This window comes from Apiospora marii, assembly GCF_038362585.1.
Source record: "Apiospora marii strain CBS 49790 chromosome Unknown utg000006l_segment0_segment0, whole genome shotgun sequence".
Lineage (NCBI taxonomy): Eukaryota > Fungi > Ascomycota > Sordariomycetes > Amphisphaeriales > Apiosporaceae > Apiospora > Apiospora marii.
The window spans coordinates 922,089-949,316 of record NW_027117378.1 but is presented as its reverse complement, the minus strand read 5'-3'; the positions used below and the strand labels follow the sequence as shown (position 1 = coordinate 949,316).

At 54.1% G+C, this 27,228-nt stretch overlaps 7 protein-coding genes across 7 annotated transcripts; 3 read left to right on the top strand and 4 right to left on the bottom strand.

Moving 5' to 3' along the window:
* Positions 1–417: 417 nt before the first annotated feature.
* Positions 418–3,768, top strand: PG985_010042 (uncharacterized protein; the record flags this gene model as incomplete). Its single annotated transcript, XM_066829810.1, has 2 exons — positions 418–436; positions 1,619–3,768. The coding sequence occupies 2 exons, from the start codon at positions 418–420 to the stop codon at positions 3,766–3,768; spliced, it is 2,169 nt and encodes a 722-aa protein (XP_066682200.1).
* Positions 3,769–7,876: 4,108 nt separating this feature from the next.
* On the bottom strand, positions 7,877–10,342 carry PG985_010041 (uncharacterized protein; the record flags this gene model as incomplete). Its single annotated transcript, XM_066829809.1, has 2 exons — positions 7,877–9,376; positions 9,431–10,342. The coding sequence occupies 2 exons, from the start codon at positions 10,340–10,342 to the stop codon at positions 7,877–7,879; spliced, it is 2,412 nt and encodes an 803-aa protein (XP_066682199.1).
* A 1,677-nt stretch (positions 10,343–12,019) lies between these two features.
* On the top strand, positions 12,020–14,151 carry PG985_010040 (uncharacterized protein; the record flags this gene model as incomplete). The annotated part of the gene is made up of 3 exons (XM_066829808.1): positions 12,020–12,157; positions 12,289–13,974; positions 14,149–14,151. The coding sequence occupies 3 exons, from the start codon at positions 12,020–12,022 to the stop codon at positions 14,149–14,151; spliced, it is 1,827 nt and encodes a 608-aa protein (XP_066682198.1).
* Positions 14,152–14,374: 223 nt separating this feature from the next.
* Positions 14,375–15,497, bottom strand: PG985_010039 (uncharacterized protein; the record flags this gene model as incomplete). Its single annotated transcript, XM_066829807.1, has 3 exons — positions 14,375–14,885; positions 15,080–15,356; positions 15,416–15,497. The coding sequence occupies 3 exons, from the start codon at positions 15,495–15,497 to the stop codon at positions 14,375–14,377; spliced, it is 870 nt and encodes a 289-aa protein (XP_066682197.1).
* Positions 15,498–16,302: 805 nt separating this feature from the next.
* PG985_010038 (filamentation protein) lies at positions 16,303–20,167 on the bottom strand (the record flags this gene model as incomplete). Its single annotated transcript, XM_066829806.1, has 4 exons — positions 16,303–16,956; positions 17,020–19,910; positions 19,976–20,093; positions 20,162–20,167. The coding sequence occupies 4 exons, from the start codon at positions 20,165–20,167 to the stop codon at positions 16,303–16,305; spliced, it is 3,669 nt and encodes a 1,222-aa protein (XP_066682196.1).
* Positions 20,168–20,888: 721 nt separating this feature from the next.
* On the top strand, positions 20,889–23,379 carry PG985_010037 (pre-rRNA-processing protein rix1; the record flags this gene model as incomplete). Its single annotated transcript, XM_066829805.1, has 2 exons — positions 20,889–21,233; positions 21,289–23,379. The coding sequence occupies 2 exons, from the start codon at positions 20,889–20,891 to the stop codon at positions 23,377–23,379; spliced, it is 2,436 nt and encodes an 811-aa protein (XP_066682195.1).
* Positions 23,380–24,081: 702 nt separating this feature from the next.
* Positions 24,082–25,185, bottom strand: PG985_010036 (uncharacterized protein; the record flags this gene model as incomplete). Its single annotated transcript, XM_066829804.1, has 1 exon — positions 24,082–25,185. One exon carries the CDS (start codon positions 25,183–25,185, stop codon positions 24,082–24,084), a length of 1,104 nt encoding a protein of 367 aa, XP_066682194.1.
* Between the last annotated feature and the right edge of the window lie 2,043 nt (positions 25,186–27,228).

Genomic DNA, 27,228 nt, shown 5'->3' with positions numbered 1-27,228 from the left:
TGACTTTTGGAGAGGAAGAAAGAAGAAAAGAAGAAGACGACGTCCAAGCCCTGTCAACGTCCGAGCATCGATACCAAGCAGCTTTACAGGGGGCCCCTGAAGCTTGATGCACCCCGGCCTCGGTCTCAATAAGCTAGTGTTGCTCGTTTCTCCTTGCCTCTCCATTATAGCCCCCCCATGCAAGCTCCACCCAGTTTCTGGAACAAGTTTAGGAAGTCGATGGGAAAGAAAGGGACCGCGGGCAGCTGGATGCTGATTCCCACGACCTGCTTGCTTGACTAGCTTGGCTACCAGCACAGCACAGGACAGGACAGGAGCTAGCAAGCCAGTTGACGACCCCTTCCCTGCCAAGGACCAAAATCAATACTGTAATAAGAAATACCCCGAGAGGAGAACGCGGGCTCGCTTCTGCCCGTCATGGAATCCGGCAAGCCAAGTGCGTGATCGGGATACCTTCGACTCGCCTGGAAAGCAATCTTTTCCCCTTCCTACTGAAATCTGCAAAAAGCGTATTAGTGGAAATTTGGATCTCGCGGCCTCGTGTCGAATCGCATGAACCGTACCCAGCTTTTTTCATCTCATTGCTTCCGCGCTCTAGTCGGTTGGTCCCTTACTCGACCATCTTGCTTACTCAAAGGCGTTGGGGCTGAGGGCATTACCCACGCCGTCGCCAATCTTGGGCCACACACAGTTCAACTTTGCTGTTAGACACCCCCGGGTTGTCCTGCCCAGGGCGGGCTGATCTCATAGCGTGCTAAGGTGCTCGGTAGCCATTCATTGCGCCCAGGGTGCTCATCACGGCTATCACTGGTCCGCTTTCCTGCATCTAATTCCACAGGTCACAACAAAAACTAGGCTTTCCTGGAAGCAGTTACTACCCCGGTTGGGCACTCTTTCATAAGGCACGCACCTCTGGAGACCTTGGTTGCTTGGGAGCTGCTATCTATCTCCATCCGACAAGACAGACCAGACCAGCCATTGCATTTCACTTCACCTCCCCAGAGAGAGCGCGAGAGAGAGCGAGCGAGACAGAGACCGCCCCTCCCCCATTCGACTAGACACACCTCTTTGTCATCATCGGTAATATATCACCGCGGCAGCATACCGATATCACACTCGTGCTAGACCTGCACCGAGCCATCGAATTATATTGGATTTGGGGTATCCTAGACACATAACCAAGGTGGTAACTTCTCCCGAAGAGCCAACTACATAGACCGTGACTGAGGTGTCACCGCATTCGAAAACCCTGAAAATAGAGCTTTACGTCAGACGTGGATTTCTGGAAGTGGTTCCCGTTACGCAATACGACCCTGTCCTGTCGTTGCGATCTCACACACACACACGCCTTGCCACGACCAAACCCGGCCGGCACCACGCTGCACTCCCATCTCACCACCTGTCCAACGACAAGTCTTCGCCGTGGCGGTCACCGAAGGCTTTCGTCAACCCTTCCACTCCTCCGCCCACTCGGGGCGCTTGACCATCCGAAGTGTGACATCCACCTACCAGAGCCCAACGGAGGGCAGCTATCCTGAATCGACGGCGGCAGCAGCAGCGGCGGCGGCGGCGGCGGCAGTAGTAGGTGACACAGCGACTACTACGGCCCATGCCATAGGCTCCAACCGAAGCAGCGGCAACTACTATCTGGACAGAGGAGAAGAAGAGCTCGCACAGCAGCGTGGTCAATGGTCTGGTCCTCGGGACTACCCACGAGCCGGGGACCAGGATCCGATGTCGCAGAGAGGTCCTGCGTCTGGCTCTACTTCGCCTGCTCCCCAAGCACAACAGCAGCAACAGCAGACGTCCCCAGCAAGCGCGGAAACGACGGCATCACGAGTGTCTTCCGTTTCGCCGCGGAACCTAGCAGCAGCAGCGGCGGCAGCAGCAGCAGCTCGCGGAACAGCTGAGAGCTCGGCGGTAGCGGCGGCAGCAGTAGCAGCGGCAGCCGCCCCCGAGACCCAGCAGCTGTTTCACAGGCACAGGCACAGCCTCGGAACCCCCACGACTAATGGCGAGCGGGTGCATCATTCCCCACAGAGGAGCAGTTTGGGAGTTCACCACATCCTGAACCCAGCAGCCACCGAACCTCGATCAGGTTCCCCAGGACCGGGCACACCGACTTCGGCAGTCGCACGGTCTATAGAAGACGAGAGGTTGGGCGGACGGTATCCAGCGGTGAGCCAACAAGGTTCTAATCCCTCGACACCGCAACTCTACGCGCCTCGTCCATATGGTCTAGCGGGACCGCCACCGAATCAGCAACAGCAGACTCAACAGCAGCAGCCGGACAGCAGCAGCAGCAGCAGCAACATGGCCACTCTTGGGAGCATGCTTCACCATAGCCACCACAGGTCGTTGTCGACTGGCAGACAGTCGCCTGCTTCCTCACCGTCGATGCATCCTTTCCCAGCCATGGGGGCTGCTACTCGTCGCATCCTGACACCGCAGTCCCCTCGGGCACTCAGCATGGGTGGCGGTGGTCGTGGCCCTCCACCGCCAAATCGACCTTTGATCTCTTCTTCACCGTCGCCTCTGCTTCATCATCAGCCACCGCCACCGCCACCGTCCTCAACAGGATTGGAGATGCGTAGGCAGGTTTCCATCGATAGCTTCGCGGAACAGCGATCGAATTACGGACACGGAGGCGGAGGACATCACCAGCATCAACATCATCCCCTTGCACCGCGAACCCCCTCTCAGCACAACGTCCCGACCACTCGATCTCTCTCCCAGCCGGCTGCCGGGCTTCAGTCTACTTCAGACAATCGCCAGCAGCAGTATCACGGCCCGCAACCACCGTATCCGGGGACGTACCAATACAACCACCCTGGTGCGTATCCCCCGCCGCCCAGCTCATCGCATGGAGAGCACCGATACAGTGGCAGCCATGCTGGATACGGCGGCGGCTCATCCCCACGAGCCATCCCGGTGCCCGAGGGCCAGCTGGCGTTCCGGATCGCCCCTGTAAACGGTGAGGTCTTTACGATCCCCGTCGACACGCACCAGGCCTCGCGGGCCTCGGACGAGAAGCGACAGCGCAACGCGGGCGCCTCGGCACGGTTCCGCCTTCGCAAGAAGGAGCGCGAGCAGCAACAGGTGATGAACCTGCAGAAGCTGCAGCAGGACAACGCCGAGATGCAGAAGCGGCTCCAGGAGCTCGAGGACATCGAGATTGAGCGCAACCGCCTGCGCGACATCGTCTGGCGGACACAGCAGAGCGGCGGCGGCGGCAGCAGCAGCAGCACGACGACGAGCGAACCGAGCGGCTACCACCATCAACAGAGACAACCGAGCCCGCCTAGGAGGAGACCGCATGCGGAGTCTCTTTCTGGTGGTGTACCCCCTCCGCCACCGCTGCCCGCAGGCGCGTATGGGGCAGGCGACCCCGTCACGGGCGAAAGGCCTTCACGACGGCGGCGAACCGATTCTGGGCACATCGAATACTCGCCGCCCTCCGTACCACAATCTCAACATCAAGGCCAAGGCCCCCCGCATGCTGCTCTGCCCAGCCCTCTGCACTACCCCGGTGCTCCGCTCTCACAACCTGGAACGCCCACGGGACTCCGACCGACCACGAGGCTACCGCCCCTGCGAATGGACCACCAGACGTCCGAGGCACAGCACCGACCTCCCTCGGAGCCCGGCTCTGCCACGCAGAGCCAGGGCTACACGCCGTACAAGCGCGAGCCCTACGAGTCCGGATGGGCTGTCAGACCGGGCGGTGGTGGCCCCCATGACCCCAACAACCACCCCAAGGGTGCCTAAGTTTCGAAGACTGCGTCTATATTCTATATACATTTACAACGACAAGCGTATCCAATCAGCCTACATTCTATGTACACCAAATTCTCTTGTTATTTTTCCCAATTTCCTTTCCATACTACCAAGTTTATCACTTGTAATCGACAAAACGCAACAACAACAACAACTACATCATCGATACTCGCAACAGGACGTTTATATCCAATTCTTGGTTATATTCACAACAACAACAACAACAAAAAGAATTGCATAGTCGGGCAACCGACGAACGGATCGGGGGATCATTGCTGAGCGAGGGGGAGGAGGCAGACCAAACAAAGCAAAAACAGGAAAGGGGCCAAAAAAAAAAAAGCAAACAAGTTCGTCCTATAAAGCTTTCTCGTCTATACGGCGTCTCCAAAAGGGGATGGAGATTTCCTTGCAACACACACGAAAGCAGAAATCTCTCCCCCTTTACTTGCCTTGTTTGTTTCGCAACATACAAACAGGCCTGCTCGCAAAGCATTTGAAGGGGGGACACATATTATCAGGGGCGTCATTCAAATCATTATTACAACAACATATTTCCTTTTGGCGCGTGGGAAACGGGGGAGGGGGAGTCGGGGATGGGAACTGGGGACGGGGGATCGAGCGAGGGAATTCAGGGAGGCGTCTCATCATCAACATTGTCATCATTATCACCGTTGTCATTTTTTCTGCGTCAAAATCTCGGGGCGTGGGTTTGTGTTATTATCAGGGGATACGGATATCAGATTGCGAGATCACAGGATCGTACCCAAAATCCCGTTATTTTCTACCGTCGTTTTTGTTTTTCTGGGCTTGCTTTCAAATTCCTCGTATGGCGTTGTATATATATTTGGTTTAGCTGTATTTACTGGAGAATTTTTGCTGTTGCACTCGTTATTGACACTTCACTCTCATGTTTGCAAATTGTGCATATACAACTATATTGGGATGTTGCTTTTTCGTCATTTTGTCTCAGTCTATCCAAGTTGCCCGTTCTGACGTACTGCAAGGGCATGTCACTTTTGCGCGTCTCGGTGCGGAACAAGACTGGGAAGATCGAGTTGGGGGGCCTATCAGATCGTTCTACGGTGTTCTACCACTAAGATGAACATGGGGGCGTATGGGCACGGGGGACTACACGAAAGCGAGAGCCCCCGCGAGGTCATGGCGCGGGTCATGGTTGCAGAGTCGCAGAGACGGCGGCGCTGTCGTCACGTCACGTACAGGTTCTGATGGCCAGCCAGAGCCAGCACCCAGCAACCCAGCCCGCCCCGTGCAGGTTAGGCTTTCCCTCTCGTCCTCTCGTTATGTCGGGATTGCTAGTAAATTCGCCATACCTACAGGAGGAGGAGGAAAAACACGCGCACGATCTGCACCACCACGCCACGCGCCCGCCGCTGTCGTCTTGTCAACAGCAAAACAAACAACAACAAACCAACCACCCGGATTCTGGCTTGCTGCACTCTGATTGTTCCAAGCCAGTCCACACCTGCAGCAGCTCAACGTCAAGCTCGTCAGTAAATCGGGGGGAGGGCTGCCTGGGGGTCCCGGGGGCCTTAGTCGTACATACAACCTACATTAGCTTTAGCCCCTGCGTGTGGAAATTTCATCAAAGGAAAAAAAAGATTGGTTGTACTGTGCAAAAGTGTAGATAGCCGGCAGCCCGGCAGTGCATACCCTAGCCTCTTTCTCTCCCTCCTGCCTTCTCCTCTCATGCGTTTTGGCTAGCTCAGGCGCCTCGCAAAATAAAATTTGGGCTCTGATGCTTCTGCTTGCATGCCGCAGCCAGCAGTTCGTTGGTTCCAGAAACGGCGATCGTGTGGTTCTGGACGATGTATGGTCTTGGCGCAGGGACCCCTACTTGGTACCAGAGACCCATGTTTGCCATGGGCTGGTGCTGGTCCCAAGTATCTCCGTCAGGCCGTGCCAGGCCGGGCAAAGAAGCAGAAGTTTGGATCGAAAACAAAACTGGAAACTCTCGCTCTTCTTCTTTCTTTCTCTCTGGCGTAGGTATCCACACACCGCACGCACGCCGTGGGCCACCACAAACCCCGATCGCTCGCATGGCTTTTTGGGCAATCCAATGGATCCCCCGACCCAATCAAAACATAGTGCATACTCCGTACTCCGTACCTACATACCAGAAAAAAAATCACGAGCGAGGCCGGCCAGTCGGAGAACCGGTGAGAGGGCGCTTTGGCTCCTCTCTGTCGTATCGTACGTGCAGGACAGGACAGACGCAGACAGCAACCTGTAACTACCTAATGCAATGTACCTCTGCGGAGCTGCTGCCAGAGAAAGAACGGAAGGGAACGACAACCAGGTTAGCCGGCTGACTGGCCTTTGCAGATATGTGCCTAATCCCCCCCAAGTGGCGCTATGTATCATATCATCATTCAAGCAGCGGCGTGGGCTCCTTGGCTCCTTGGGCTCCTCCTCCAGTACCTCCCCTACATTGTAGATCCGCAAGCTTCGATAAGTGCGGTAGCATCGGAGAAGGAGTTAATATCTCTCTTTCTTCCTTTCTTCCCTTGTCTCGTACCAGGCAAGGGGGTGGTATTGTAGGTACACTTTTCTGTACGTTGCATGCCTAGTATGGCATAGCATTGGTAATGCCCACACTTCCCTTCCTTCCATTGTACCAACCTTCGGAACCCCTGGAAGTTTTTTAGTTCCTTTCCTTCTTTATGCTCGGATCTACAAACACACCGCAAAGTACCGAGACCGGGTTGACCAGGTTCCTCAAACAAAGCAAATAGGTAGAGCGATATCGAAACACCCCCATCCCTCGACTCGACCCCCCCTCGAACCCCAAAACACGTGGCGTCGCTGAGCTGCATGATCAAGATGTCACGGGTTATTACTAAGGATAAAATCAGGGGCGGCGCCACCGCCCATACGACGGCGGACGGACGGAAATCTCCGCGCATAAAGGCATCGCATGGAGGGTCCAGTCAGTGCTCGATGCCTCGGCATAAGATTATCATGCTCTGTGTGCACGGAATGGACATAAGGGAATGAACACAATAATACGAGCAAGTATAAATCAGGCGGGATTCATAAGAAATGATATGTTGCGCAATCCCATTGACTGAACCCTTGCTACTTTCATAAATGCCGCAACGTTATGTCGTGACCCTTTCGTCATGCTTTTGAGACTTGTCATATATAGCGAAGGGCAGTTCGTGGTTCTGATAACGCGTGGTTGGCCACTATTGAACCTTTGTCCCTTGGATACAGGGACCAGCCAAGTACGCTGTCCGGAAGTCATCCGGCATGGTCCAACACTGGTTGTCCATGAGGATGATGTGATAGCTGAGCTAGAGCCAGGGGATGAGCTGGTGTCACAACCATTACAACGGTAGCGAAAGAATTGCTTTTGTTTTGGCCTCCGAGCCTGCTTTAATGATTGCCTACCCAGATAGTAAACGCCGCGATAGGGGAAGCCACGGGCGCAAAGATATCAACTAAATAGCTCATGGAAGATGACTACATTTCTATTATACGAGATTGCTGCAGAAGCGCAACACTACGAGAGTACCCCTATTGGTGTTGTGCCAGTTCTGAGCATCAAGAATTTCTTCGTTTCGTAAGAGACGTCCCTCCACCATGGGACTGGAGTCTCGACGGTCTCATGTTCCTCATTGAGTGAAAGTGACAGGAAGTCTCAAAGGGCCCTGAGGAGTCGCCGTGACCGAATGCCAGCATGTAATCACTAGGATGCTTGCCTACTTGCTACGCGAAAGGACGATCTGGAGATACGCAGTTACATGAATACATATACTTGATATGTGATTGAAAGCTGCTTTCTCGTAGCAACAGCCTTTTTTACATCGTCCGTACTGATCACGTTTATATATCGTGTACCAGGCCAGCTCAGGCGACTTCGTGCTATTTGGACATGCGAATACGTACGGGTCTTAGTGTTCGCTTTACTCATGCCAGAACAGACTAGATGCAATCATGTATTGTAGTAGTCCTAGAAACATATCAAATTCTACACCCACTGGCAATAACTCATATGAGCCGTGTCGACATGGTGATGCAAGGCAAGGCTAGTAGCCAGTTGTAAGTCCTCCACTATACCACAAGGAGCCCTTGATGTCTAAATGATAGTGATAAGGCATCGCCCGTCGGTTGTTCTTTCGTACGCGGGCACGTCGGCCTCCTGCGAAGCTCGTATCATGCGTGCCAGTGTGCGGCACTGCTCGAGCGGAACCCCCACCGACAGGCCCTCTTGACAGATTGCCGGCATATCACCACCTCTGTCGCTGTTGCTGTCCTCGCTGTCCTCGTTGTCCTCTTTGTCCTCGTTGTCGTCGCTGTTGTCGCTGTCGTTGCTCTCCTCGTTGTCGTCGCTGAACTCGATTTCGTCGCTGAACTCGCTGTCGCCGCTGAACTCACTGTCGCCGCTGAACTCATTGTCGTCGTAGGACTTGGGCTCTAAACCCAGATAGCACAGGCCAATTCGCCGGTACAGCCCCCAGGTCGGTGTTAGGGTCTTTAGAACGAGAAAGAAAGTTCCGTTCCCGGGCTCAATTTGTGTCAATAACGGTACGGCGTAGTATTTTGCCCCTCTAGCGAACTGGTGTACTCTGTGGTCGTCCAACATACAACTGACTTCCAGCGTACAAGTGACAAGGCCATCAAGAGATCTTTTCAAGACGAAAGTGTCCAAGGCACTCTGCACATCACACTCAAACTCATATGCCTCATATCCATTGTACTTCCGAAGTTTGTCATAGTCCCATGGAAGAGATATTGGGTAGCATCGTAAACGTAGACTCCCACTTTGGACTCGACCAAGGGGGTCAATTCCGTACGGGACCGTGTTGGCTTCTTTGCACTCTGCAAGGGATAGGAAGTCGTATTCGAAGTGACTATAATTCACCTGCCCATTTATCGACGCCCATGACCACGACGGCGCAAGGTATTCCGTGTACCTCGGTCTTGAACTACCCGAGTCCATAGATCGCTGCCAAGTCAGGCCTTCGAGAATATTATCGGACCATATGCCAGCCAGATAGCCTGATTTGATGATTCTGTGGAATACACGAGCCACGCCCGATACGGCCACGAGCTTATCCGTGGGATATGTCAGACCACAACCGCTGTAGAATTCCACAACCGTTTTCCAGGCGTCGTGAGGGCTTTGATGCTCGCCTAGTGTCCGCAAAGAGAACAGCTGTCCGTCTGAGGTGCAGCTGTGATTGCTGATATTCCCCGCTTGATCAACGACTTCCGCATCCGACAGTTCAGAACTCATCTCCTTGGCACACTCAAAGTACACCAAATGTCGCGCGAAACTGACGTTCCTGGTGGACAGAAGCCGTTCCTGAAAGACCCAGGCCCTGGTATATAAGGGTTCTTCATCCAAACCGGAATACCACGCTTTGTCCATTTGCTGCATTACCATGGCTGGATCCATGTTATTGCCCGGGATGATCACGTGGGGTCTGAGCCAGGTAGTATCCCTTTTATAGAAGAGACCCTCCTCATAGGAAGTGGAAGACGCTGCTGATAGATTGCAGTAGCCATGTTGGTACACCTGATGCATTTGCGCGCTTTCGATATCCCAATCATCTCTGTCATCTTGAATAATACACTGGACAAGGACTACTTGTTAGATTACAGCCATGTCTAAAGGGCGAACACGTACTAACGAGTCGATCCAGAGATACTGGACCCCGAGCTGCTGCGCGGCCTGGATGGCATCGATATACTTGAGCGGTAGCTCCTCCATTGGAATGCGATCTTGGTACGTGGCGTACGTTTCCTTCGTCAATCTAAGAGCTGGGTTACTCCCCCATCGGTGACTGAGGCTGATGTATCGTTTCTTTTCTGCCAATTTCTTCGTAAGAACCACGCGAAGTTGAACTGCTGAGCCAATCATCTTCACTTCGACTAGCCTCGTGGGAACCCATGGGCTTAGGTCTCGACATTCCAGGTGATTTCGTGCGCAGTTGTCAAGCCGAGCTTTCACATAGCGCCAAGTTTCTGGGCCGCCGGTATAGCTCCCAATATTCCTCTGTCTTTCGCGTGACTCGTGTTCTATCCAGTAGCCGTGTGAATGCATCTGCAAATCGAACTGGTGATGGGTTGTGTATGGGTGTATCTGTGTGATGAAGATGTGACATTCTTTATCTTCCATCATCGGCCGAAAGACAAGGAAGACACCACCGCCACTGTCTTCTTCCTTGATGGCTTGATCGTAACATATCTCCTTCTCATTCTCTGTGAGCGACGTCTCTAACCGCAAGCACCACCAGCATCTGTTACGGATCCCATCTTCAAGGTCCCCTCTCGTGCGGTGCAAGACGTAGGACCGACTTATGGTATAGTCAATATCAAGATTCTTACTTTGCCACCAGTACACGACAGAAATCATCAGGTTGCATCGCTCACAGCCTTGGACTTTGTCGATGACTGGCAACGGAGGATTGAAATTGTGACTGGCTGGATCGATAGGTGCATCGGAGCTGTGACCGGCTGTATTGATAGGATCCGTGGAATTGAGGTCAGTTGAATCGATGAGTCCATGATGGCTGGTCATGGGAGATACGGAATCCATTGTTACGATTGAAGTGCTGCGCTATCAGCAGCGCAGCCATAAAGTGAAAGAGGCAAAAGAGAGCAGATGGAAACGAAGGTCTAGGCAGCCTCGCGGGGTTGCCATCATGTAGCTCGACCGTTGGGTAAGTTATGTAACCTCTATCAGTCATCATCATATTGTGGCCAATAACAGGGCCTTGGTCAAAACTGGTCAGCGAGTTTTGAATATAGACTTGCGGAGATCTTACTTCATCATGAATCTGAGCCGGGAGAAACTCGCCAGCTATCTCTAGTGCCACTATTGGTCTGAACCATTCCCGACGACGGATAGCTCATCTCATGGCAACTTCAGAAGTGGTCTAATCTTGAGGTATTGTATTGAGAGTGTCATCTGCGCTTTAGAGATCAATGACTTGATTTCAGAGTTTCATTACGCGCATGATCGATAGAGGATGTAAATCAGCCTCCCTTGCTGGGTGCATGTATGTATGCGCCCACTTACACACGTCTGACACTTTCGAGAATGAGAACACATTAAGTTATCAAGGATCAGATGCGGGACTGGCAATTGTGCAGGAATATAACCAGATGTATAGTTGTATTTGGAGTTCGTTCGGGAACTTGCGGATGGCAGAAGATGATTGATGTAGGGACAATTCGAGACTTACGTGTCCAAGCCTATTACAATTCAACAGGTAAGCAACAACTGAGGACAGATAGCAGCAGTCACTGCTAGGCTTACCACACACGCCACGTACGCTACACCACTGCCGGCCACATCCAGGATACATCCAAACCTTTGTCGTGACTCGAATTGGTCGATAACTTATACGCCAGGCAGCAGGCTTCGACACAGCCGGATGAGAAACTCTCGCGAGCTGTAATGAACACGAAATCTGCTCGCCAATGGGTATAAGACCCTGCCGAGACTACGCCTTGGGCTGGAGAGGGGGGAAAAGACATCTTCATCTAACAAGACATCCGGAAGAGACAGACAAGACACCAACATCCCACGACGCTTACTACTTACTACACCTGTCAGAACCGTCCTCTGGATGCAAAGCAAACGCACCAAGCGATCCATCCAAGGTAAGCACAGGCCCTATACAAATGTCATTCAAATCTACATCAAGTGCAATGCCGTTACCCCGGATTATATGCGGGACTGGCCGTTGTTCAGGAACAGCCTGATGAGACTAGCAAGTGCGTAGTGTCCAGCCTAAGGCCGTCCGAAAGCAGAAGGGACGAACCACTGGAGTTCCCAGGTGACACCTTCTAGAAGCTACGCACGGGCCCACTCTGCGCAGGCCAGTGGCCGTTCGCAGCGTACAAGCAATCAATTCAATGGTTCCCCAACGGCGCAAGGCTATGGGCACTAGAAATGCTTAGTTGGGGGGCCTACAGCAGCAGCAATCTGGCCTCGTCTTTGTCTTACAGCAGCCAGCCATACGCCCCTCAATCGTCATCAATCTGCTGCTTCCTCGAGCTGACCTGACACTACAGCACCAGACAGAGTTCACGATCGTTTCGACAACCTCCCGGGTCCGCCTGTGTATTCTATTTTCCTTTTATCAAAGCAACAGACCATGCTGTAAAACTACTTAATAACTGCACATCTATTTCCCCTCTTCCTGTTGCACTCCCGATTTCCTGCAACTGTACCATCATATCCGACGGCGCGCAAAAAAAGTTCAGTATGGCCAAATCGATCCCCAGCGCAACCATAACCCTCTCCTATCCATTGTGGGCCTGTGCCTTCGATCCGCACCAAGCAGACCAACTTCTCGTCGGCGGTGGTGGCGGCCCAGGACGAAATGGCGTTACCAACAAGTTGGTGAGTCGCAATCCAACCCAATTTCAACGGCAGTTGTCGTCCCATCCCGACAACTCGCTATTGTCGCAACCATTCGGTTTCGCTCCCCCTCTTCGTCGCTGACCGTGTGGGAAATCGCCCCATTTGCCTAGACATTACTCGATGTCTCCAACACCCCCAACGAGATCAAAAATACCGCCGAGTTAGAACTGAGCTCCAAAGAAGACAACGTGACAAGCCTTGCCTTCGGACCCCGCCGCACGAAGTCGACTGTCGCGTATGCCGGAGTCAATGGGAGCCCCGAAGACGTTAGGCGCGGCAACAATCAACATTTCCGGGTGTTGAGCCTCAGCCCCTCCTCTGGCAAAACGGCCACGACTAGCGGTGTACAGATCGCCGAGGCCAGTCGCCACTCCCTCTTCGCCTCGACGGACCCAGACACCTACCAGCGACTCCTCCGAGTGACCCAGCCCTACACCGGTCTCCCTCAGCTAGGCGCACTCGCAACTGGCTTGTCCAGGCAGTCCGAAATTGCGCTGTTCGATGTGCCACTTAACGGCGCCGCGTGGAAACCCCGGGGAACACTGGATACCCCCGATGAAGCCATGGACCTGGATGTCGTACAGACGGGCACCGATACGTATCAGCTTGCTTACTGCGACAAACATGAGATATTCACCGTGGAGGTGACCCAAGACGGCGTTTCCGACCCCAAACTCGTCTACTCTCTCCCATGCGATGACGGCCCCACGAGCCGCCCCTCTTTTCGCTCAATACGGTATCTGAACTCGGACTTCGTCTTCGCCGTGGTCAACGCTGCCAATAGGAAGGGCGTTATTCTCCATGGCTATCGCTTACCCAAGCCAGACCAGGAAAGCGCTCGCCTGGCCGTAGTCAAGAAACTACCCAAGTCCGTCACCCAGTCGACCGGGCTCGCAGTGCGGAACCTATCGCCGCCTGCCTCGCCGACTGAACCACAGGGAGACTCGCAGTTCGTCGTTGCGGTGGCCGGCAGTGACTCGTCGATATCTCTTCTTACCTTGGATTACAAGACCATCTCCAATGTCGACCTTTTAACCAACTTGGACCCCTTTTATACCGTCAAATCTGCTCACCCGGCAGGGATTACTGGTCTCTCCTTCTCAACTCCTCCTCCTGCGCCAAAGCGCTCCAAGTCTGAATCCGATGTCTCGATCAAACTTGCGAGCGTTTCCATGGCGAATACCGCAGTTGTACACAACATACCACTGAAGAACTTCACTAACAAATCAGCATCAAGAGATGCGGCCAACGCAGAGGGGGGCCGTTATATTGTAGCCATGAAGCCCCAACGCGGTTCCAAAGGCCTGTGGCTCTTGCTCGGAACTATACTCATGTTCACTAGTCTGGTATGCATCGGGCTGGCGTTCATCGAGGCCAAGGGATTCAGCGAGCCCGTTTTGGGCACCAATCGTCTGCTCCCCGCCTCCTGGACGGTTCCCTTGAGGAAGGGACCTGTCGTGGGCTCCAAGGCCATTGGCGATCTCCCTATCGACGTCAAGCCTGAGGTGCACGATAAGGTCGTGTTCCAGCACGATGACCTCGGTATCATGGAAACCAAGACATTCGGCAACCTTCTCTCCGGCATCGAGCCCGCGGAGGGCCAAAAGGTCCTCATCCGCCACGATGACTCCGGGGCCGTCGACGAGCACGGCCTGCCGGTGTATAAGGTTGAGATCCACGAGGAGGAGTCGCACGGCCCGGCCAAGAGCTGGGAGGAGCTGGACGAGAAGGACCAGCGCACCTGGCGGAAGCGCCTTGAGAAGACGGGCCACTGGGCCGAGAACATGGGCGAGAGCGTCCTTAAGGGGTGGTCTTTGGCGAGATTGGCGGGGCGATTGGCGCCATGGTGGGCGAGGCGCTATGAAATGAAAAAGAATATTACGAATTATATCAACAGGAGAAAGACACTCTCAAGTAAATTGAGAGGTGTTGAAAAACAGGGTCATGCTAAACATGGACCTCCTGTGCAGTAGATACGTATATACATACATTGATCAATTACCCAAGTTCATAAAGTTCATAGTTTTCCACCTGAAATGCGTGTAAATACTTATGTATGTACTCTTGGGTGGGCATGTTGATTTATGTGTAGGTACAATATAGCAGCAAATTGCACAAATCCCCAACTCCCCTTTCTACTCTAGTAGCGACAACGAACATGTTCACAGCTTGTCGCCATCTCCTGGAACTAGTACTTTACACCTTCAGGGCGTACATGCGCACGGGGTACAGGCCCTTGGGCAGGCCGTTTTGCAGTTCGGTGCGGACGAGGCGGAGGCCGGCCTCGCGGAACAGGGCGCGGAACTTGTCGTCGGTCCGGGTGACGCTGCTGTCGAGGTCGTCGAAGAGGTCGGCGGCGGTGGTGGTGTTGTTCTCCTTGACGACGATGGCGGCCGGAGAATCAGGGGTGGCAGACACTAGGACGTCGCGGCACCGGCGCAGGAAGGCGACGAGTTGGGTGTCGGTTAGGTGGCCGACGCACCATTGGAGCCAGATGAGGTTGTATTTTTGGGGGGTTGAGGGGTTAGAGTCATCAGTGGTGGTAGAGGGAGAGGTGGTGGAAGGGGGCCATTCTTCGAGGCCCATGTTGTAGATTTGGCCGACTCGTGGGGTTTGGGAGAGGGCCTCGGTGAATTTAGCGATGGGTTCTACTACGTCTACGGTTTGGGCGATGTCCAGGAGGAGGCCTTGGGTTATGCGGCCGATGCTGTTGTTGGGGGTGGTGTTAGTCGGTGCATTCGGGGCTGGGTGGTCATGTATGTAGCTGATCTGAGATATGGACAGGCGGGTGGATGGCTCAGGGGGTCAGGATTTAGAAAAGTAAGGGAGGGAGGTGGGATGGATAGATATGAAGGTATAATGCGACAGAAAAGGGGGCAAGAGAAATTGGGGTACACTCACCCGGCACCCCCCTCGAGCGCCCGCTCGACCTGGTGCAGCCCCTTGGTCTTGCCGATGCCCAGCTTCACCAGGAAGGCCCGCGAGCCCCGCAGGTCGACGGCCGAGATGCTCGGGAACCCGCCCAGCATGCCGTTGACGTCGGCGTCGATGCCGGACCAGTACTGCAGGCCATTCTCCGTCCGGATCAGGGAGTCGGGGGGCGTCGCTTCTGCTTCCGCGTCTGCTGTCTCTTCCTCTTGTTCATTGGCCGCGGCGGCGGTAGTGGTGTCATTTTGTTCTATGTTCCGTCTTATTAGTGATGCATTCTTAGGTATATCGGGCTTGGTTAGTACTCACCTATTGTTGCGGCCTTCGCTGCTGCGGCTTCATCTGCTGCTGCTGCGCCGCGGGTGGTGCGAGTGGTGGGGGCGGGGCCCATGACGACGGTTGCTTGATTGAGAAGTAGATAGCGAGTGAGATGAGAATTGAAGAATCAAACCAACCACTGAACCGCCCAGGCAGGCGTTATCTAAAGAGAGAAAAGAGGACTGACTATATACAATACAAGGGACAATTGATTATACTGTCATTGGATGAATAACCTGGGTATATTCTACTTATGGACTCAGCCAGAAGCAAAGCGGCCCGGCTTTTGGAGAATTGTGGGAGAAGAAAAAGCATCAACGCAATCACGTGCGGATCCGGTCTGTTGTGTCTCGTTTCTCGTCCGCCCTTTTTTGGTGATACCTTTCCATCTTATAAATATTTTTACGGATTTCAAACATCAATGGGGAGGAATTACGTCCCCCAGAAATCGGTGTGATTATCTTCAGGTATGTTGAAGATTCGCTGAAGACTTCGGAAACTGCCTCATTGGGAAGGCGTCTGTCTACTCTTAACGCAACGTGCCGCCATGAAGTCGAACCCCCCGTTGGCCATCTACGTGCTTCGCGAAGACAGCAAACTCCAAATCATTGACTTGATACAATCCCAGGTGATTACCACTGGTAATTAATCCTCTATATACGCGCTCTTTGGTAAAGTGAGAAAAACACCGCCATTCGAGGGTATCGTCCCAACAACTATTGCTTGTGCTTGGAGATATCATAGAAGACAGGAATAATTACAACGACATTATTATCTTTTCTCGGTAGGTTTGAAGTAGCCCGCGCCGCTTGCTTCTATGCTCGTTCGGCCCGTCCGCCCCCTTCTTGGAATATAAGGTGTGTGTTTTCCCTCTTCTTCTATAGCACGTAGCCGCCGATCCCGACGCAGGTCCATTCGCGCACCCCCATCCCTTCTTCCAGCTCCACGCACCACCAGAGCGCCTCTTTGGCCTTGTCCACCTGCCCGCTCTCCTCATGCGCCCTCGCCAGCGCGAACCACGCGTCCGAGTAGTTCCAGCCGGTCCCCAGCTTGGTCAGCGTCGTCAGCAGGCCGTAGGCGCGGTCGCGCGCGGCCAGGCGGTCCACGAGCGGCAGCGACACGGCCTTGTACGGCGCCGGCAGCTCCTCGATCATGGAGGGCGATGCCTGCTTGTAGTTGGTAACGGGACCGGCCGCCTTGTTGGCGGTATTCTGCGACAACGGGTCGTCCGTAATGCTGCCACCGAGTCCCAGCGTAGTAGATGGGAGTGTTGGCAGGTCGCCCCCAACCCTTGGGTGATGAGGAAGCGTCTTGGGGTTTTCTCCAGCAGAGCTTAGGTTAGCTGGGCTGCCATCCGGCAGATTGAGCTCCGGGATGGTGGGAGTAGGCAATAGCTTCTCGTTGTAGACGTCGAGGAGGATGTTGGATAAGCCCACGATGGCTGCAGGGTGGTTAGGGTAATGCATCAAGGCCTCTTCGAACTGCGCCCGAGCCTTGTACGGTGCGCCCTCGCCCACAAACAGGTAGGCCATCTAGATTACACGTTAGTATCGCCAGCTGTCACATTAATAGTTTGGCAAAAGGTGCAAACTTACCTCGGATCGCACATCACTCCATAGCTCCTCGACGCTCTTCTTGCCACCCCAGCCAGGATGGGTAAGCGAGATCGCATTGGTGGTGTCCTTGGCGATCTCCGCCTGCAGACTGTCCACCAGCTTCTTCGCCTCTTCGAGGGCTCCGTGCGAGTCTTGCCACATGTCCGCCCGTCGGTAGAACCCAGCAATCATCAGCCACACCTTAATGAGGACGCCGAGCCTTTGCCTGTCCACCTGCGCCTTGGGGAAATGGATGGCAGGAAGCGTGTTGGGCGCCGAGAGCGACTCGAGGATGACAGCCTCCTCGCCCTTTGTCGAGCCCCTGGCGGACGACGTGGAGTCGTATCTTTGCAAGCCCCGTCCCGCCGAGAGCGACTGCGAGCTCGAGATGTGGTTCTTGCTGCTCCAAGAAAAGAAGTCGGGCCGATCGCCGGCCGGGGTCTCTCCTAAGGGCGTGAAGTACGCATCGCCATCCAAAACCGATGGCTTGTGAGGTACGGGAGCATCAGCGTTGCTGGCTGAGCGTTGTTGAGTGGAGCCAACGCTGTCGCGCTTCTTCCTCAAGCTGCCACCTCGCTTTGTAGATCCGCTTCTATGCCGGCTACGGACGCTGCCCGAGGATTTATGCGAGTTCCAATCCGAAGAATCGCCATTTTCTTTCGTGACCTGGATGGTTGGCTGGGCAGCAATTGTACTGCCGGCGGTTTGGGGCCTACTCATGTCTTGGTTGTCGGCCACACTGGCACGACGGGCCGTTTTAGACTTGGTGCTGAATATGCTAGCCCTGCGAGTTTTTGCCGCCTCGCCGTCGCTCTTGGGGACGGAGATGGAGTTTCTTCGCTCAGGTTCGGCAGAGGGTAGCCGCGCTTGCATGCTGCCGAAGAGTCGGGTGTAAAGAACTAACAGCTCGTGGCTGGCGTTTACAGCAACTTCTGGCCCCTCCAGCAGCTCGAGCAGTGCAAGCTGGGTCATCTTGATCTCTATGATGCCTTCCTTCTCAAGGTCGTCCATGTCGTCCACTAACCCGTGTGTTTTGGGGTCTCCGGCCTGGGCTGCTTCCACCTCGTTAAGATGCTCGCTTCTATAAGCACCCTCCGCATTTTCGGATCCGAAGAGGACTGTGGGATCATCAAATTGCTCGAAGGCCCCCTCGCAGGCGCGGGCAGCCATGACATATTCCTGTCTCGCACTCAAGAGCAGTGAGAGCAAGTGCCACAAGGGAATAAGCGAGCGCTCCCGCCAGTACGCTTCCGATGGCGACCCCTGGTTTCCCGCTTTCTTATTAGACATTAGAGCAGCCTTGACAAAGTCGATGGCAGCACTCAGCTTGCGCTGCTCCGCCAGTAATAACCCGAGTGCGAACAGGGTCCTGACATCGGTAGGATTGCCAGTGTCGGGGTTGAGGGACTTTTGGAAGCACCGAATAGCTTTCTCTTGCGCCTCAACTCGGGAGACGGCGCTGTATGTCTTCCGCGACCATTGGGCCTGTGCCAGTCCAATGGCTTGCCACGCCAAGGCATTGACATGAGCAGGTATCCTGGGGTGAAGGGGTTCACCGTCTTCGGTCTCCTCAGTCAGGGTGGGAATCTGCTCGTCGACTTTAGGAAGTGGTCCTGGAAGCTTCTCGAGCATCTCTTCCAGCTCATCGCCGAGCTCGCGGGCCTTTTCCGCTTCGTCCTGGAACCCGTATTTACATAACGCTGTTATCGCTTTAGAGAGTGTCTCGAGAACGGTGGCGTCATCGTCCAAGCTCGGCTCGGGATGACCTGTTTTGTCGACGCGCGCCTTGCCCTTCTTGACGATCTCCAGATAGGAATCGAGAGCTTTGAATGCCAGATCAAAGTCGGCAACAGACAGATGAACTGTGAATAGGTGGCGAAGGATGGCAGTCGAATGGAATGTCTTGGTGGCGGCTTTATACAGTATATCAAGGGTGCCACGGCTGAGTCCTTCTTTGCCACCAATTCCCAAGTCATGCTCGTCCCATTCCCGTCCGGAGAGAATGGTCCAGTTAACCATGACTGTGTGGACGAAAAGTTCCACCTCCTCTCTCTCCTCATCGGCGCGAGGGAACGTTGTTTCGGTCAACAGGAGAGCTTCATAGGCAGCCTCAACCTTCTTCAACTCCGTCCGCAGCTGATTCCTCGCCGATGCATCATCTTCGGGTACTTTGTCGACGAAACCTGTCGGGAATGGCAGGTCCTGGCGGAGAATGGCCGAAATAGCACCATAGTACTCGTACCAGACTCTTCTCCTGGGCACAGCATCACGGAATCCTTGACCGCCCGTCACCGAAGTGCTTTGAGTCCTCGAAGTATCCCAGTATGTGGCCCATGTGCGGAAAGGTGCAAGACTGTTGGGGTCTTCCAGTGTTTTCTCGCCCTGTTCCAAGGATTGCGCGTGCAGCATGCAATATTCCGTCAGGAAGAGTTCGGCCCAGAACTGCAACTCCTTGCGCCCCTTTTCCCCTTCCCAGATCTTCGACAGCGATGGCAGCGACGTTTCGAACACAGCCAGGGCAGGGGGTCGCTCGTTATCTCGAGAAAGGCAATTGGCCTTCAAGTAGGTCGCTTTCAGAGCACACACTTTTGTCCATTCCGAAGTGGCGGTCTCGGAAGCTTCGAATTGTTGATACCCCTGATCCGAGCCTTCGTGGAGCTGGGCAGCAGCGGTACTGTAGTCGCTCAATGCCCAGTATGTCCACCCAATGCACACCTGCGCTTGGAATCTGTCCTCGAGGTGGGTGCTCTCTCCGGCAAGTGCGGACTGTAACTTTTGCAACTGCTCTGCGATCGCGGCATTGTCCGGCGGTAGCGCTGTCGTGGGGCGCGATGATTGTTTGCCCTGTTCTTTCGTAATGGCGCATTCGGTCTCGGCTGTCGTGGCGAGGCCTAGAGAGACAGGGAGTGGTCAGAAAGTGGTTTCTTGTCACGACAGGGGCTGTAGGATATCGTACATGCTCTGTTAGGTGCATGTTTGCGGACTTTGCGCACTAGCTCGGGCACAGCGTCCCATCTGCCCTCGCAGCGAGCATCTTCGAGCTGTGCAAGGTATCTCTCCCCTTTTACGGGGTTCTATAGAGTGCGTTCTGTCAGTGCCTGTCGTGTCGACAGTAAAAGGCGGGCGGGGGAGTATAACTGACACTCATTCTGGGCAAGAGCGTGCGTCAGAGGCGCTAGAAACAACAACGTAAACTTGGACCAGGCTTATAGGACAATCCAAGGCGCAAACAACATGTCGCTCTCTCCGCTAAAGGAAGTAGAAGGCAGAAGGAAGGAGGAGGAAGGAGCAGGAACGCTGTGGTCAAATCAAAGAAATTAATGTACTGCAACAAGTCGGTCACTGAGGAGCAGGTCAGAAGAAGCTCTCTCTCCTTGAAGCAGCACGTCCAGTCCAGGCTTGATCCAATGATTGACAGGTTGACAGTAGCCGACCCGGGGTTCAGGAATTAATGTTCCAACCTAACCTAGGATGGATGGACAGGGATGGCGCACCTTCATCCACCCAGACTGGAGTCGCTGTTCAGGGGGAGGGGCACGAAAGCCTCAGTGTGGCTGTGGCCTGCTTACGTACGTGCAGACGCGAAAGTACCCAGGTACGCGTTCTATGTACTTGCAGTCGCTATCGATTGAGCGGCTCCACTAAAAAGTTCAAATCAAACGAAACTTCGATGAGTTTGGCAGGACAATATCCCCAACCTTGATATCGCAAATTGAGCTTGCTCCTCCGCACCTGGCGTTTACTTCCGTTGTGCATCTCCAACGCACAAAAATAAAGGGTCGAATTCACCAGGGCCTTGTCGCGGGACCAACTCCGCGGCTTTCGTATAACAGAGGCAGGCAATTCCTCCCGAGGTCACCTGAGCTATCATGTCACTGGTGTCATTGCCCCCAGAGCTACGGTCTCTGTGCCGGAAGTTGACGACCACGAAACCAGACCAGCTTCCCTCTATTCTTCCACTCCTGCTCAAGGATATTCAGCGCTGCCAAGGCCCCCTCTCGGCACCGCAGGAGGCCAAGACTGGCGCAAACTCAACCGAGGCGGCTGTGTTGGTGCATAAGCTCCGTACCCAGATCACGACTCTCCTCAATGGCAGGACTGTCGCGGGTCGCTTTGCGGCCGTCGTTCTGGTGAAGGCTTTTATCGAGACCGGTGGCTGGGAATGCCTCCGCTTGTCGGATGCCTGGGTGAAGGGACTATTGTCGGTTTTGCAGGTTGGTTACAGATCTCTCTACGCACCCCTGAGTCCACGCACGCTAACTTATTTAGAAACGTGACCCTGTGGTTACCAAAGACCTATGTGTTGTGACTCTCACGAAAATATATGTGATGCTCCAAAGCTACCAAACACTGGTACGCGAGATCGCTACGCCCACTTTGCCTACCTTTGCGCAAGCGTGTCTGGGAATCCTGAAGCCCCCAAGCTCCAGCAAGGCACCACCGCCGCCTTTCAATTTCGTCCAGACTTTGTTTGATGCCTTCTCTACTCTGATTCCCCTTTTCCCTACCACGTTAAGACCCTTCAATGGTCAATTACGGTCAGTTACTAGGCAGTATCTTGCCCCAACATCTTCGGATGAGGCGTTCATCCCCTCTGGTTTGTGTGAAAGCAGCCGTCGTCTGGTCATCAGACTGCACATGACGGCCGCCAAGGGTGGCGGCGCGGAAGAATGGACAAAACATCTCAATTCGCTCATCAAAGAATTCCACGTAACAGCGGATCACGTACTTCGGGCAGTCCATGAGAATTGGGAGTCAACCACCGGCTATACACACCAGACCGTCAGCTTTGATAATGAGCCAGCAGGTGGAAGCGATGCTCCGGATCAGTTCCCGAAGTGGCAGGGCATCCAGTCTGGTAGCGAGAGGATGATCTCCTTACTCGAGTACATAGGTGATTGCCTTTGTTGCAGCACCAAGGTCGCCGTGACTCTTCCCATCAGCGCCCTTTTCGATATTCTGACCCGTATTGCGTCTATCACACCCCCTGCCCCAGGACGGGAAAAGACGGCTGCGAGCCAGACAAACAACGCAATTGGTAGAGAGGAGAAAGACGACCTGTGGACGGTGTTCCCAGACGTTCAGGTCGCCGTCATGAAACTTATCCAACTGTTGGCCAACCGATTAGAGAGGAACTACGTTCCATTGGCACAGGAGACTTTGGATTGCGTGCTGAGGATGTTTGAGACGGGTTATCGTCTGCCGCAACTGCGGGAAACCGCGTTTGGGTTAGTCAGCATGATGCTCCCTCTCTGTGGGCCGACGATGTCGAAGACCAACGTTGCTTCGCTGGCGCTCGTTGCAAAGACGTGCTGCCGCGACCTTCTCGGGCATGCAGGCCATATCAAGGCACCTAAGATGCCCACACCCACCGTGGCGAATGGACATAAGACAAAGAATATCACGCAGAACTCGGATCTGTTCCTTACGAACATCGCCGAAGAGCAGACCCTACAATCGACGCTCGCCCCCTCTCACCTCAAGACCGCCGAGAACCTCTTGGCCGCGTTCTTCAGTTACTTGCCACAACATTACATCAACTCGGCCCTGCGCTCCCAGCTGCTGAAGACGGCCATTCTCTGCCGCGTCAAGGATGCGCAGATCGCAAGCGTCCTGCATCCTTCCAGGGACAGGAGCGGGCGGATCCCGCAAGTCATCCTGCCCTTCCTGTACCGCCAATTCCCCCATGACGAAAGCATCGAGGTGCTGCGGTTCAACTTCCGTCCCATGACGGCTTCGGTCAAGGCCGATTTCGCCGATGGTGGCGACTACGCCGACGACGAAGATGCGGCTATGACCGAACCCGCGGATGGATACGCATTCGACAAGCCTTTTGAGGCAGCAGCTGCTCAAGACGACGACGACAACCAAATGGTGGTGGACGACGAGCCTACTGCCACATCATCAAAGGTTGAGCCGCCAGCACCCGCCACAGCGTTGCCTATCGAGCCCAGCCCGTTCCTAGCCCAGCCCATCAGCAATAGCAGCACGCAACCCGAGCCGGTGGCAACACCAGCACCAGCAGTGGCCGAGTCGCCCGTCCGCACCATGACGACCAGATCTTTGAAGCGCAAGAGCAGTAGCGGCGTAGAAGCCGCCGCCGCCACGAAGAAGCGGGTCGAGGTCGAAAAGAAGGGGAAGGGGAAGAAGGCCGCAACCGCGGTGGAAGAGACAACGACGGTAGAAGCTACTACTGCTGCGGAGGACGACCCCGGATTCACTTCGGTTGGATCGCTGGTGGAATCGACTCTGAAGAAGACCGTTCCTGTTCCTGCCGCAGATGACGACGATGATAGCGATGACGAGAGTGTTCATTTGAATATGGAGCTTGATTCTGAGGGGGATGAAGACGACGAATAGAGCTCAGATCATAGCTTTGATTACGTAGGTAGTTTCGAGAGATGTTGAAGTGCAGAAGAATATATAATCACAATGCATCTCACATGTTTCCAAATCCAATTTCCCGTTTTTTTAAGCTCACTGCTTTATTTCTTTGACGACGATACATCTACCCAGGGAAAGGGTTCAGCGGGTGTAGACCATGCCAGAGGAATGGCAAAGCCCACAGCATATCCACATCTCAACCAGGGAACAACATCCGGCAGCTTTAGGTTGAGCAAGTTTCTTTGCTGCAGCATGCAGGAGTGCATTAAGTTGACATGGCATAGATGGAACTGCGTGCAATAGTAGTAGGGCCGACGAGTTCCCACTCACTTCCTTCTTGTGGCCAAGGAGGAGTAGGCTGAGACATCAAACACACTGGCAGATGGATACGTACATGCATATGCAGGTTAGAGACAGCTTACTGTTCCGCGCTATGCAAACGACGTGAACCATAATGCTTGCCATGGGTCTACAGAGGTAAGTATGTTCTCCAGAATATGCGCAAAAGTGAGAGCACAAGGAATGAAGAAATATTATAGTTTGATAACACATTAAACCGCCGTCCTAGAAAACTCCCGGCTATGTATTCTGCTGCACTCCTCACATATATGTCAAGAAATAGATTTTAGAACAGATAAAAGTAAAATAACCAAAACCAAAGCTTTCTCTAGATCAAATCTAAAGAATCGCAAATAGCGTAACGAAAAAAGCCGCAGCAAAACCCAGGGGCGAAGAAACCCCCATAATCGACGACGGGGCATCGTTGGCGACCAGCACAGCCGTGCCAATCTTGTGCGACTCGTCCACGCTGCAGACCTTCTTGCAAGCATCGTCCTTCCGTTTGGCGTGCTTGGCGTGCGTCACGTAGCCTCCTCCGTTGGTGGTGGTGGCATCGCCCGTGGAGTTGTAGAGCAGCTCGATCCATTGGATCTGCATGTAGGCCGCGTCGCCGCGGCTCATGTTGCCCGTCCAGGCGGTGCCCTCGCTCCACATGTTGAAGATGACCTGGGCCGGGTCGCGCGGGGTCTGAAACCCGATCTGCGAGACGTTCTGCCCGTCGACGTACCAGGTCGTCGTCTTGGGATTCCAGTCGAACCGGTGGACCGACCAGTCCTCCCAGCTGCGCGGGACCGTGGCGTTCTGCGTGGCCTGGCCCACCGTCTCGCCGGTCCGGCTGTACGACGGCTGGTTGGTGTACTGGATTCTGTCAGGCGGGTCGATGGTGCGGATTTCCAGGTCCGCCTCCTGGACCAGGTTAGGGTCGTCGTCTTCGCCCTTGCGGTACGTGAACATAGCCGCGATGGCTCCCTTAGCGCCGACGGTACGGGTGTAAATGCGTGCCGAGAGGAAGTGGTAGCTCATAGGAACCGACTCGAACTCGGCAGCAGATTGGAAGTCGTCGTGCCTCATGGTGCGGAGAGTCAAAAACGTGTCAGACTCCGACTCTGGGTCCTGGTTCTTCTCGATGTAGACGTTGCTGGGCGAGTTAACCATGAGGAGTTTGGCCTCGCCTTCCTCCATGTTGCCGCTGTTGTTCCAGCCCTGTATACCCCATGAATCCATCCAATGGCTCTGCGTGAAATAGTCACTAGCAGGCGGTGCGATGGCGCTGTCGTCCGGGTCATTGATAGGCTCCGGCACGTTGACGTGCTCAGACAGGGACCGGAAGTCAAAGAACTTGTGATTGGTGAAGAAATGGGAGTCTGTCCCATTGGTGACGAAGCAATCGCAATCGTTGTCGCTGGTTTCCTCAAAATCAGCTGCTTTGGTCGTCGCCGCCATGGCGAGACCTGCAAGCAAACATGATCTCGGATTTGTGAAGGTCATTATTACAGATTGTAACCAACAGCTCCGGCCCCTTGAATGTTGGCTGTCAAATGTAGCAAAAACGTCTGAGCAATTAATGCAGCAAGAAGAAAGAAGCGAGAGGGTAATTATATGGTAACCGAGCAAGCGGACACCCGACTCATTATCATATGGCGGTTCTGCAGAGGCGAGGCGGGTGGGTGGTATGGGATGATGCAGCGGGACGATATTCCAGAACAGACAACCCCATAAACCCCACGCAACACGACGTTTGGGGTAGCTACAATGCCTAGATTGTAAGCATGCAAAAGAAAGAATATGCAGATGACAACAAGTGGGTTGGGGATGGTATGGTGCGGCGAAGCGCCCAGCCAAGGCTGTGCTGCTGCTCAAGCTAACCACACGGGAGGTGCTTCATCGGAGCCTGCGGACAGACGGTCTGTTCAGGCACATACTTACGCGAAGTGCTGCCGCTTTCCCCACCCAATGGGGGGATCTAGACTCTTCAGACAAAGAAGAGGTGCAGCTGGGTAGGGCTTGGCCGGCCAGGTTCAAGGGTTTGGCCAGGACAAGTTGCTGCCATGTGTGTTGAGGATGTGGTGGGATAAAGTAGAGTGCATCATCTGGCTAAATGGCTGAATTGTAATCAAGTGATATCTTCGATAGGGACAAGCTGCGTCCAGCTGCTGGAGAACTGCTCGTTTGATAAGAAGAATCGAAAATCGACCACTTCCTCGCCGCTGTCATTGGGCGGATAGTGAGTGCCACAGAGAGCTCTCCGTATAAGGGAAGCGAGGAGAAAGGAAATGAGACCTCCCGGAGTTGACTGATCGACTCCCAAAATACTGTACTCGGGATTTGCCGAGCCATAAAAACAAATTCAGCAATGCGTGATGAACACACCGTCAGACCGGCCTGCTTCACTGGCGAATGAAATGCAACTTGGCCTGGCTAAAATTAGCTAGGCCAAGGGCTGGTAAGCGATGAGCAGCGAGTATTCGTTGATTGATTAATTGCCCATGGACGACACGTCGTACAAGAACGGTGGGAGTTTTTACCTGGTTGCTTGGTTGCCTCCCTCACCTAGGGATAAGCAGCACGAGTTGGCTTGCATGCAGAGGATGGCTTGGGACCAAACTAGCAGAAGCCAGCCACCGAACGTGGAACACCGGTGTCCTCAGCCCAATCCAATGGAGCAGTCAACGGAAACAAGTGCGTAAGCGACGGGAGCGTAGGCGGGTGGCAGAGCTTGGCGTGCCGTACTCTCGAGAAACCACGTCAGATACCAACAGTGACTGTGACTGGAAGAGGTGGTTTGTAGGCATGGGATGTCAGCGCAGCACTTCCCGTCCACGACAGGTTTTCAGCTGCACTTGACAGACATGCAGCGCAGGAGCTATCACATAGAGATTTCGTGCATATAAAGGCTGCAAGCTCATTCAAACGGGAAGCAACATCGGGAGTAATATCAATAAAAGAAATTGGAGAGCGGCTGTACATCCCGAAGTACATGGCCCGGACAAGGAAGTGTGATGGATGATGTGATCTGCATCTTGTTAGATCGGGAGCAGCCGTGAGGGTGGATAGGCCAAATCCACTCACTGCTCCCATCTCCAAGATGTACTAACAACCTAAGGTTAGCTCAGTATTGAAGGCGATGGATGGGAGAGAGACTTGGATAATGAAATACCCGAAGCCCGGGATGATCAGGTCAAACTGGGCGGCAGCTAAAACCAGGCTGGGTGAACAGGGCGGCGGGCGGGACCTGACGTTGGATGATAAGCCGATAAGGTTATCTGGCGCTGGGTAATTGCCCAGAACAATGTTAGGAGGCTCTCTTCCTTGGCTTCCATCAAGTTCGAGAAATCGGGTACTGAAACCAGAACCAAAATTCATTGCTAGCCCATCGTTCAGCAGCAGCATCAGATCTAGTACATCTATTTTGATGTATGCATTTGATTTCTCCTAGGGTAGGGCCTTTTTTACCTGGACTCCAGGTCAATTCTTCCAGTACAAGTC